General features: G+C 45.5%; 1 protein-coding gene across 1 annotated transcript in view; it reads right to left on the bottom strand.

The window, feature by feature from the left end:
* LOC119384058 (uncharacterized) overlaps nucleotides 1-4,449 on the bottom strand; it is a 174,109-nt gene extending 169,660 nt beyond the window's left edge. The window contains exon 1 of the mRNA XM_037652347.2: nucleotides 4,308-4,449. Within this exon, the coding sequence (XP_037508275.1) occupies nucleotides 4,308-4,430 (123 nt within the window). The 5' untranslated portion in view covers nucleotides 4,431-4,449. The remainder of the gene's footprint in view (nucleotides 1-4,307) is intronic.
* Nucleotides 4,450-12,868: the final 8,419 nt, after the last annotated feature.

Genomic DNA, 12,868 nt, shown 5'->3' with positions numbered 1-12,868 from the left:
TGTATTGGCCTCGAGGCCCACCACTGGAAACGCCGGCGCCACCGTCGGCGTGACGTGCTTGGCAGGATCACGTGGTCTCAGCGGCCGCGTCGGCTGCTTGTGGCGCACTGCCGCGTGCTTTGAAAACGAGTTTCAAGTCCCACATGCGCTGCGGTCTGTTCAAATTCAGAAGTTTTCTCTCATTTTCTACTCAATTGAAACCATTGTAATAGAGTGGCTGCCTCCGAAGGCGACGAACATGGGGCTCTACCGCTCGGTGCCGCAGTGCCGCGCTTACGCAAAGGAGCCCAGTGTCAGCCTGCACTGTAACCGCGGGACAAGAAACAGCGTGAAGCATGGGTTGTAAAGCTAAGAACTGGCAAGTAGCCATCCGCTACGAGTCTTGTGTGCAACAAGCACTTCCGCGACGAAGACTTTTGTTACTGCGTCGGGCCTGCGATGTTCGGTGAGTAGCAGACAGCGCGCACTGAGACGATGGCTCGCGCGCGCTTCCCGGCGGGAAATGATGCTTATCTGCCACAGGATGGTAAAAGCGCTGCCTTTTACCACGTGCGTTGCCATCTCAGAACCCTCCAATGCGACCTCTTGATCGTCGGCCCCGTGCTCAGCGTCCACAAAATCGGCTGCACATGCGCAAGTCATTACATTGTTTAGATACGTTGAATTAAAGAACGCACAGGGTCCCTTATGCATTCGTTAAAGGGCCCCTCACCAGGTTTGACAATTTTGAGCTAACGAGCGCAATGCATGCACTGGGCGTTCACGATTACGTGTGCCAAAATTTGCAACGCTACGCGCCGCGTAAATGGGTCAAATTTCAAGCTGAACGCTGCTTTCCCTTCTTCTCGCGTCCGCGCGCCCAGAGAATGAGGGGATGACGTACATGAGAGAATGGCCCTACGTGGATGGTAGTGCTGTGACGTCGCTCCTCTACGTAGACGAGTGTGCTCTGACGTAGCCAACAGTAGCACGTGACACTGCGATAATTATTTGACACGACGTGTAGTTTGTGTAATTTGTTTCTTGAATGGATGAATAAAACTTGAGAGCAATAATAAAACACACAAACGAAATGTATGCGTTTTCTTTTTTTAATTTTTACTGCGAATCGCAGAGAGATTCGAGACTAATCTACCTCCGTTTCGCACGCGTTCTTGTTCTCGCGCTTTGCGCATCGTGCAGACGCCACCCTTTGCAAAGAAACTAATTTTCTACTGCGTTCCAGCGCTCATTAGGCTCATTTATCCTCCCGCGTCTAACTAGGTGTTCATGCGGCACACCGCTAGTCTCGCGTCCGTACAAATGTTGCAGCTTTCGTGCTCAGTAATAGGTTAAAAGCCAAGTGATCGGCGAGGGCGCATTCGGCATAACTTGCAGAGATGAAGCGCAGAGAACGCCGCCACAACACCGCTCGCGTCTCGGGGGCTCGGGCTGGTTCGGGCACGTCATGCGCTCGTGACAATTTGTGCGCATGACGTGTTCATGCGTATGCGTTATGTGATCCTTCTGCTCGCGTGCCGAAGAGGGCAGGGAAGGGATTTGGCTTGCGAAGGCTACATGGGGCGAGCGGCAAGGGTTTGCAGCTCGCCTCCTCGCATCATGGTTTCGCGCCGCTACAAATTATTGTTTTTCTCAGCTTCTAACCGATCGATTAGAAAAATTCTTGTGGCAAAATGCTCTTTATTGGGCTCGCAACAACTTGCAATGTCTAACTAAAATTCGTTGGGTCACCTGGTGAGGGGCCCTTTAAAAATGACTAGAAGGCGAAAGCCATCTTCTTGTAACTCGATGTACTGATTCTCCCGCGCCCCCCTCCAAAAGCGTTCTGCACCTAACGCGGTTTTGCACGGCCTCCGTGACCGATCACGGAGGCAATTCAAAGCGACCATGACGTGTGAATACGTCATCATGTGACGTCACATTATGTGACGTCATAATGACTCTACATATTTTGGCGATCTGTGACGTCATGATGACGTCATATGGTGACACCATCACGTGACGATTATTTTTTGCATCACTCGTGTTGACGCCGCCAACACGGGACGGCGACGGGCAACCTTCCCATTTGATGAGGCATGCATTGCTTCATAAGCTACATAATTTTTGCATTGCCTCCGTGATTGGCCCACCGATGATCGACCCACCGGCCAACCCCATGTATTTTCTTAGAGCCTCATTTATTTACGAGGGAAAGATGCCACCCTGTTTGCGTTAGACACGACACTGCTGCCAAAAATGCTGGAGTACACGCCAAATAATTACTATCCTGTTTTGCGGCTGCTGGTTGCTGCAATACCTTCTATTTTATTCACCGCTATTTCAAGTTCATGTGGGTCCTAGTTCACAGCCGACGTTTGCAGAACAAGTCCGGCGAGCGTTACTGTATTTTCTTTCTTTTCCTAGGCGTCGCATGCTAGCTACTACATGCTCGGTCTCGTAGACTGGTTCTCCTTCCACCAGCAATCTCGAAGTGGTGAAGCTTTGGTCTATGAATTTGTTGATGACAGAGAGCGGCAAGTTCACTGGAATGCAAAACGGAACAATAATTAAGGAGCATTAAAAAAAGGCGTCGCATTTGCTCACGTTTTGTGTGAGGACCAAACGAAACGAATGCGCTGAATAAAGAAACAGAAGCAGCGGCATTTGCCCGCTGAGAAGACCGATCGATACGCAGTGCGAGACAACTTGTCAAATGACATTGAAACGTACCCGAATTTAGACCGAAAAAGAAAAAAAAAAAGACACTGAATCGTCGGGACGGCAGATCACAAAGTTGCCATGCGCACCGAAGCCGCAGTTGTAAGGAAATTGTTTTTGAACTGCTCTGATAGCGTCCGCGCAACAGTGGGTGTTTGTTTACTCACAAATTCTCACATTTTGCGGCCTAAAGTTCACAGCGTGGTGCCAAAACGCGCTCGTAGCAAAAGCTAAACCATCAGTATACGAACATACATGCAGACGCTCACACATGCAGAGGCACCGTCAGTCGTCGCGAACCCGTGCGATCGCTGGCTTGAGGCTTCTTTCTGTTATGCTCCGTTTGGTTATACAGGCAGTCTACTCTAACGAGATATGTCACGTAGTTTGCACTCAGCGAGTGACTACCTTTCACGCAAGAAGCCGGTTCAGGGGTACCCAACGCGGTGACAGCGTGAAGCGGGTGCTCGGTTTTCTGCAAAGAGGCAGCGACTGTAGACTATCTTGTGCTTTCAGTTCGTCGAAAATGATTATTTTGACAGTAAAGAACACAGTTCATTTCGAAAGTAATTACAGAAATGCCCCGGAGGGCTTCCGCGAGGTGTTTTTGTAGAGCACCGACAGGAAAACCTATGGGGAGCGCGCCGGCGGTATCCTGCCTAGCACGCAATCGAGGCGCGTCCGACAGAGGGCGACTCCGTAACTCCTCGAGGCCAATAGCTTGCCTGTTTCATGTGGCAAAACCTATGTAGGACAAAGCTGGAGGTGTGTAAATGGTCGCCTCAGGGAACATTGTCGGAATGTTAGGGAGAAGTGCGGAGGGTTCATGGATGTTCACTCCAGAAGGTGTGATGGTTGTGATGATCCCGGCGTTACCAGTGCTGACCGTAATGCAGATCACAGTGTGGAAAAGGAGTGCCTCCCAATGTTTAATAAATGCACAATCGTAACAAGAAACAAAAGTAAACTCGTGCAGGAGATAATTGAGGCGGAAAAGATAGATAGTCTAGGCGATAAATCTGTGGCCAAGCCGTCGATTGCACTATCTTTCAAAGAAATGCGTTACCTGGGATGTCATTGATTGTGTCGTATTTTATGCCTGCTGCGCCGGCGTGATGTAAGGTCCCGTATGCCCTTATATATTCTGTTCCTCTGGCTTCAATAAAGTTGAAAGTTAGCGCCTGTGTGTCAAACGTGTTCTTTGTCCTCGTCTATATGTGCGCTTAGAATTTATTGGTCATGTCATACCAAGGCGCCCAAACCGCCACAATTGTGCAGGTGGGATGGAACGACATATATACGTGTCTTTGCTGCTGCCATAACAGGCAAATCTCTTATTGATCCCGTGGTGTATATATATGCCTGGGCAATCGACACGGCGCATATCACTGTTATGTTGTTGTCGACTACAAAATACGGCCACATCCATGCACGACAAATAAAGTAATAAGCTATTTACGAACACAGCGCTGCACCGCAACGTCTTTTTGCAAGGGCGTGGAGTCACTCCGATACAAGATTCTGGGAAATTTATAGCGTAAAGTCATGAAATACCTATTACCAGGCCTTGCACACCGAATGTGAAAGGAAATGATGAAACTACTTACAAAGGCCACCCGTTCCGCATATTTGGATAGAGTCTCCTCGATGACCGTGTAGGCTGAACACAAAGGAATATCCGTGCTAGGAAACGGCGAATACACGACGCCGTTTTCAATGTGTGCCTTCATCTTCCGTCTGAGCCTGCCCTGATTCTTCGACACTTCACTGACCGACAGAGAAGCTGCCGACGGAAGAGCTCGGCGCGATGGCGAGGAGGTATATACACAGCAGTTGTTTGGGTTTGCAACGGCCTGGCGGCGGAACTAAACTTGAGCCTCAGCTTTCATGACCCGCGTCTGTTGGCTACAGTGATAACACGGCGCCGCAACAAAACTGAATCGCTTATCGCGGCTTTGACATTGCTTGCTTTCCCTCGTTCTGCCTTATCACAGGCGTTTGACAGCGCCCTTTATTGAAACAGACAGTTTTCTGTCTACCAACATTCAGTCTCTGTAAGAGGAAACTAAAGACAAAACGGGAGTTTTCATGGCCCTTGATTTCTATTTTCTTCCCTCTCAATATTTCATTTTGGTCAGAAATAAAACTCAGACAATGTGAGATTCATTCGCTATCATAACGAACACCTAGGTGAAGCGATTCATTGTTTCATTCATGCTGGGGCTGGAACATAAACGCATCGGCTAGAACAAATACGAATCGCAAGTTTGAAAGCAAATTGCTTTTTGTGCAGGACGCATCTTCATGGAGATATAAAAAAATATGTATAGAGATGTGCGCGGAATGATTACGCGACATTTATGGTTGGCCTTCCAAAAAAAGCGAAATACTTCCCAATGGACCACACTTATCCACTAGATGTCCGATTTATAGCCGAACGTCCACGTCCGGGAAATAACATCCATCGTACAAACGGAGGACGTACATTTTCGGATGTAAAGAAACGTCCGCACTCTAAAATACGGTGGAAGTCCAGTGGATGTTTGATTGCGGATTTACCAGCAGCGAGCGTCCCGCGGATGTCCTCCCACGGACAATAATTGGCTTATGCTTTTGTCGGCACATTAAGCACGTACGTGGAGCTAAATGCTATGATCACGATGATTTCAGTAATATGTAAAACATTAGGAAAAGTCGTTTAGTTTTACATTGAAAGTGACTGCCACTGCAAGTCATACTGCAAAATCACCTCCTGGCGTAGTGCTCACGAAACGATAAAATCTTCTAACCACCTATTTTTAATTGTTTTTCGAGAACCGGAACAAATCGGCTAAAGAAAACCTCTGCTCGCTGAACCGGTGTTTTGGTCTTGTCGCCGTACGTTATTGTGACGTTTCGGTTTCGCGTTGCCCGTTCACCTCCAATCGTCATGGCCATCAACAGTGAGAACCGACGGAACAATCGTCGAATCGACGAAACAACGTCGCAGCTGGGCTTTTTCGCGCGCCTTTCGAGACGCTACAAGTGTCGCACCACATCAACTGTGCGCATTGGAAACACAGTGAGCGAATTTTTATTCTGTGCATGTGGTTAAAGGGCCATTTTTTGCGCGGGGAGTGCTGACGCCGTTAACAAAACTGCGGTTAGGCCTACCGTCACAACTCGCGTACTGCAAGTCAAACTTTTGTACTGGCTTCCTACGCACGTCGCGACCACCTGACAGGTGTGCTTGCTAGAAGGCAATCAAGGAGACTAAAAAATTGATTAAAGTTTTTGCGAATTGTTGTAAACACAACCGTCTTTGTTCCGAGGATTTCTTACTAAACGTACCGAAGCTTCATGGTCAAGCGGTCGGAACAGCTCAGAAAGCTTAAATCTCATACGTGAGCTCTGAATAAGAAGACTGCCGCGAATGCCTAGCACCCGTAGACACCGATGACTGGGAACAATGTACAGATGTCGCTTGAGATCTGCTCACGTTTGTGCGTCCAGTAGTGACAGTGATGAAGAGCGCGAAAGCGAACTCCCATAGTAAGTGCAAACGCATGCAGTCGCCGAGGTGTTCCTTCCATAGACATAGGTGTCACTTCCACGCTACAGCATTGATATAAACCAGTAGAACAAATGTAGGCGTATAAAATGAGTAAGGAAGAATAGGCATACCAGTGTGGTGCATTAACAAGGTAGTAACAACGCACAGATAACGAACAACGATAGGATAAGTATAGGCAAAGACCGCTGATTTGTTGGTGCCTACCCGACCTTTTAACATCTATGCGCTGTTAATACCTTCGTAATGGATCCTTACCAACTCGCCTAACCTTCATGCGTGGATCGGATTTTACTGCAGAAGTGTCCGACTGTTAAAATTAGCTGTCTAGATCACGACTCGTTCCTTGAGGTGGTCATTCAAATAGGCTATATTGTGCGATGTCTTGATGATTATCCACAAAGCAAGCTTGCACTTTTATAATCACTGTGCACCTTTATGTTGCTGCAGAACAAGTGGAGGCCATTGTCATTACCATTGGGTTGCATATGATTGGAGCCATGATCAAGGGACTGTAGGTGCATCTGAGAAAAGTTCCTGTTTGGTTGCGTGTGCCTGTGCGACTGAACCTTGTGCATCTTTGGGAATCTTCTGTGGACTGTGCAACACCAAGGCATGTTCTGTAGACTGAAGGTAGCTACCCCATGGTATTTTTGTTTTTATTTCTGGAGATATTTTCACGTTCCTATTGATAGCTTGCATGTGGTTTCATGGATTCAGGTTCTTAACATGCTGTATTCCAACATGATCGCTTTGATGACATCTAGGTGGCATAATTAGGTCACGGTTAACTGACTTCGATGTGATCACAATGCCGCTGGATAGTTCTGGGCTCTGTGCATGCATAAGAACCTGATGCGGTTTACTGATAACATTAACGTGACATGACAATTACGGTGAAGTCACTGCAAGCCAAGCATTGCTTCTTTTTATTGTGCCTCTGTACAAAATGTGTGCGAGGAAACCACAACATTAAATACGAGATATTTCTTTCCTAAATTTCTGTTTGTCCTATATGTGTATCTATTTGTTGACCCACTGTTAGCTTTGAAGGTGCCAATGCATGGTTCATACACAGTGTAGAGTGCAAGCGGTTTTTTAACCTTCATTTGTCATTTGCATTGCATCACGTAGCACTATCTTGATGTCACTGCAAAGCCGCACTTTTGTGAGACCAGTATTCAGCCCTCTTGTAAAATAACCTGCAAGAGCCTGTTAATATACATAATTTTACGTCACGAAGGATTCCGTTATCTTCTACATAATATACGTTGCTGTTATTGCATAGCCATACTTTTGTGAGACCACAGTGTTATGCGTATAATTTAGTGCGAAATACCTTCACCACGTCTTATTTTTTGTGTTTGTATTTTACTCACATATACCGGGTGTCCCAGCTATCTTTAGCCAAGGGTTAAAAAATACAATATTAGAGGCAGGTGAGTGAAATCAGTTGCAAATTGCTCACAGCCACCTTGTGCACCACAGACAATTGTCTGTTACGTAATTGATTATTTATTAATTATGATTATTTAATTATGTTGCTAATATTGGCTTTAGGCAAGAAATGCAACTTGCAAAGTTCGAGAGCGTCTTCAGAAACCCCCATTGCATAATTTGTGATAAAGAAAGTCGCACGTATACAATTTTTTCCAATCTGCAGAAAGAACCACGTGGTTAAGCCACAGCTGAGAGCAGCATCGCGTGGTTCTTTTTGCAGCTTGGAAAAAATCGTATATGTGAGACTTCCTTTATCGCAAATAATGCAATGGGGGTTTCTGAAGACTCTCTCGAACTTTGCAAGTCGCATTTCTTGCCTAAATTCAATTTTTAGCAATTTAATTTATTAATCCTAATTAATCAATTACGGAACAGAAAATTGTCTGTGGTGCGCAAGGCGACTGTCAGCAATTCGGAACTGATTTCACTTGCCTGCCTCTAATATTGTATTTTTCGACCCTTGGCTAAAGATAGCTGGGACACCCAGTATATTTGCTGCTCCAAGAACATTTTCCTGCTAAAGGAAAGGTGTGCCTTAACGAAGTATCCCAATCAATTTTCTACATTGTGTATACATTGCTGTATGTTGCATGCCGTAGTTCTACTTTATATAGATTAACTTTTCTGTGCAGTCCTTGCTCTGGATATGCCTACAGATAATGTGTCATTGCTATCAGTCTATATTTATGACATCCAATGAAAGAGCCCATCTGTTTTTTGCATCATTTGGATTACTGTTTATTGTTGCAAACATGCCATTTCATGTCTGTACAAAATGTGTGTGTATTCCTTGTGCCCGATATTTGTTCACTTCTATTCTGTTCCTTTAGGTTGCAGTATTGTAGTTCAGGCGTAAGCGTAGTCAATATATTCCAGTAATTTCATTTTCCTTCAGAAAAACATGTTAACATCACTGCTTTAAGTGGACAAGTAAAACAAGTTAAGGGCAGATTACTTAGTAAAGGAACACTAGACTTTATGTTGTGTTAAGTGACTTCAAGGTGCATTTATTATTTCTCTTCTGTGCTACTCTACTGATGCTGAAATTAACATGTACACTTTATCTTGTTATTTTCAATTCTTGTGGGTCCTTATCGGCTTTTAGTTAATGTGTTCATATGCTAGGATCTGCTGTGCCAGGTGTTTTTATGCATACAAGTGATGTGTTTGCAGTATGCTTTTTAATAAAAGTGCTGTTGATCTGCTTTATGTGCAAGTCTATGCCTCAGTCAGATCGTCACGAAAAGCTGCACAAGTCTTATTAAAGGCTTATATGCATTATTTCTGATGACGTGTGTACCAATACAGTCAACATTAAAGATGTTGAACTTGCTGGGGATGCTATGGGTGTTGTTGAATGGGCTCCTGCTGTGGATCTTGTGCCCTGTGCTAATATGTTGTCACTCATCCAACTGTTACCAATGAGACTGTCCTATATTTGCCTTGGGGTACGTATTAGTGAACGCAACAGCACAGTAAAGCAAGTGAAGAATGGTGCATATAATTGGTGCTCTGATTCTTGAATAGAGTACAACCTCTAAAGCATGGAAAAAGCTGAAGTATGACAAGCGATACACCAACAAAAACCAACTCATACTTCTCCATTTTCAATGCTTCAGAAGCTGTACTCCTAACAACCTATGCACCATGCTTCACTTTCTTTACTGTGCTATTGCGTTCACAAATATGTGCCCTCAAGGACCTTCTTACTGGTAAAGTTTCCATGGGTGACAACATATTACCTCAAGACACAACATCCTCAGCAACAGCCCATTCAACATATTTAATGTAAGTTACATTGGTGTACAGTCATCATTAATGTATGAGAATGCTTCCACGTGCACCAAATTAGCCAAAATATGCATGATAAAGGCACTGTATATTAACTTGAATAGTCATAACTGTTAATTTAAATATTAGGCTTGTTAATGTGGAACTGAATGATGCATGTAAGTTTTATTAACCCGTATGTGCCCAGTGTCCTACATATAGGACGCCTCTTTCATGCACTCCCCAGTACATTGCTATTTCTTTAGCTGATGACTAGCGCCACCTACAGCACATCAAGCAGGCCTCAATGAGGCCTGCTTGATGTGCGGTAGGCGGCGCTAGTCATCAGCTAAAGAAATAGCGATGTTAGAGTGCATCAAAGAAGCGTCCTATATGTAGGACACTGGACATATAAGGGTTAATTAAGGCCTCAAAAATTCCGGATTTATCACGGATGTCCGCATTTAAAATCCGACAAGTGTCCCGCTGACGTTCATATCCAAATTATTGAGTCCGGTGGACGTCTTAATTTCCGTGAAAGACGTGTCCAGGACCTCCGGTTTAACGCCTTTTTGTTTGCGCGGGACGGTCCGCCAGATATCCGCCGTACGTCATTGGGATGTGTACGGATGTCCACTGGACTCACGAACATCCGGCACTGAACATCCATCGGATGTACTGGGGATTGTCTGTGGTCCATTGGGTTAAACTGCAGTAAAATAGACTGATTTCGGCATGCTTATTTTTACCTTTCTGTCGCTTTTAGCACTTGCACGAGCTGCTTGTATCGCTTTTTGTTCAAGCATTTTTACTGCAGACAGAGGCTGCAAGGTAACGAAAGTTTAAGCCTGCTTTCAAAAATTTGGGGCGATTCCTATTACACAAATTCATATTACGAGCCACCTGCCACGGTGGTCTGGTGGTTATGGCGCTTGCCTGCTGGCCCGTAGATCGCGGGATCGAATCCCAGCCCCGCCGGCCGCATTTCGATGGAGGCGAAACGCTGATGGTCCGTGTGCTTAGATTTAAGTTCGCGTGAAAAGAACACCGGATGGTCAAATCTTTTGGAGACCTCCAGTATGGCGCCCCTCCTAATTGTATCGTGGGTTTGGGAGGTAAAGCTCAACAATTATTTATATCACATATTGGGAGCCGTTGTAGCTCGACCCACCAGAGAGAAAAAAAAAAGAAGTCACACGGTGCCTTACGCGCTTGCCTCAGACGGCTCGCAGGCCAAAGCCAGCTTTTTAACACGAAAATGATTTTATTCCGGGGTCCACCAAGACTTCACTGACGTGTTTTCGCCACGAATATGACGTTGCTACAATGCTCACTAGCGGACGAGAACAAAATAAAACAGAAGTAGTTTCGCCGCCGGGTATTATTATTCTCTTTCATACAGTGTTCTCTGTTGGCGGGGCTAAAGTCACTGGAACGGGGAAAGTACCGCGACCGTCCTGCGCGCCGCCATATTTGGTCCAGCGCGGCCGTAGCGGCGGCAGTTCGGTGTTGATTTCACGTGGAGTGACGCATGTTGTACGCATTGTGTGCGCTTTTGCAGCCCCGAATGAAGCATACCGTTGTTCTCTGACTGATTAGGAAAGAAATAGCGGCAGTTTTCACTTGCCTACATGCGCACGAACGCGTACTAACGCGATAAAGAAATGCGAACTGCGCACCGTTTACGAGCTCGGCTGTCTGCATTTATTAAAGGCGAAGCATTTCTTGGCGAATTTCTGCGACTTTGTACGTATCTATCTATCTATCTATCTATCTATCTATCTATCTATCTATCTATCTATCTATCTATCTATCTATCTATCTATCTATCTATCTATCTATCTATCTATCTATCTATCTATCTATCTATCTATCCGCCCCCGACTTTGTGCTGTCCTGGCCGCTTCGTTAATGGGATGTACACCAAATTTGGTATGGCATAACATGACTGTATGACGAATATAAATTACAGGTGATAACATGAAAATAATGACATGCATGCCATGTACGGCATGAGTTACATGCCACGCTCATGGTGCGCTCGCGGCCGCTTCGATCTTGATACACAACAAAATTGGTATGGCGTGACAAGAGTGTATGACGGTCATAAGTGACTGGTTATAACGTGCAAATCATGACAGACATGCCATGTAAAATATGATTTACATGACACGGTCTCGGGGTGCTCGCGGTCGTTTAATGAAATGCATATATACCAAAACTTTTATGACGAGCTATTTCTGTATGACGAACATTAGTGATAGGTGGTAACATGAAAATCATGACTTCCATGTCATGTACGGCATGACTTACTTGCCGCGCTCATGCTGCGATGGCGGGCGGTTCGCTAGCTTGAAATGCACCCATATTGGTATAGCGTGAGGTGACTGTATGACGAACGCGAATGACAAGTGGTAACGTGAAAATCATGACTTGTGTGTCATGTATGGCATGACTTGGATGGCACGCTCTTGGTATTCTCGCGGCCATTTCGTTAGCTTGATATATACGAAGATTGGTACTGCGCGCCCTGACTGTATGACGAACATGAATGACAGGTGGTAGCATGAAAATAATAACATGCATGGCATTTGCGGCGTGATTTGCATTACACTGTCTTGGCGCGCTTCCGGCCGTTTTGTTAACTGGATGTATAGCACATTTGGTATGGCATGACATGAGTGCGTGACGAACATAAATTACAGGACATGCGTTGTATATACTATATTATACGTACTTTTCATTAGCGTTGTGATTCAACATGCATGCATGTCAAACATGCAATGTATAGTGAACTACATCTTACATGACATGCGTACCAATATTTTCATGTTACCGCAGGGTATTTATGTTCGTCATACAGTCACGCCACGCAATACCGATTTTGGTGCATATCAAGCAAGCGAACCGGCCGCCAGAACATCAGCCATTATTTTCATGCTACCACCTGTTATTTGTGTTCGTCATACAGTCACGTCAGGCAGTACCAATCTGTAGCAGTCAGTTTTCATGGCGCCCTGATCATTATATGTGAGCCCAAAGGCGTCACTTTTGCGCCAAACATAATAAAGTGCCGCCCGGCAATGTTATTGTGCATGAGCCTCCTGCGACAACCACGTGAAACAAGCTGCACTAGTGCAGGGTAGGCGCAAACATTCCCCGAAACAACATTCGCGAATTCTCAATGAAGCGCTTACCTCACAAAGGCGGGTATCAGTCCTGGGAACAAATTTTTCCCGCCTTACTCTGTGCAGCCACACAGCTCGTCGCTTGGCATCCTTTTTCCCGCTGGAAATGGCAAAGAGGGCTTTGCCCATTTCCCGCCGGTTGCTGCACCCAAAAGCGCAG

Source organism: Rhipicephalus sanguineus, chromosome 2, assembly GCF_013339695.2.
Source record: "Rhipicephalus sanguineus isolate Rsan-2018 chromosome 2, BIME_Rsan_1.4, whole genome shotgun sequence".
In the NCBI taxonomy this organism is placed as follows: Eukaryota; Metazoa; Arthropoda; class Arachnida; order Ixodida; family Ixodidae; genus Rhipicephalus; species Rhipicephalus sanguineus.
This window is presented reverse-complemented; position numbering and strand designations above follow the sequence as displayed.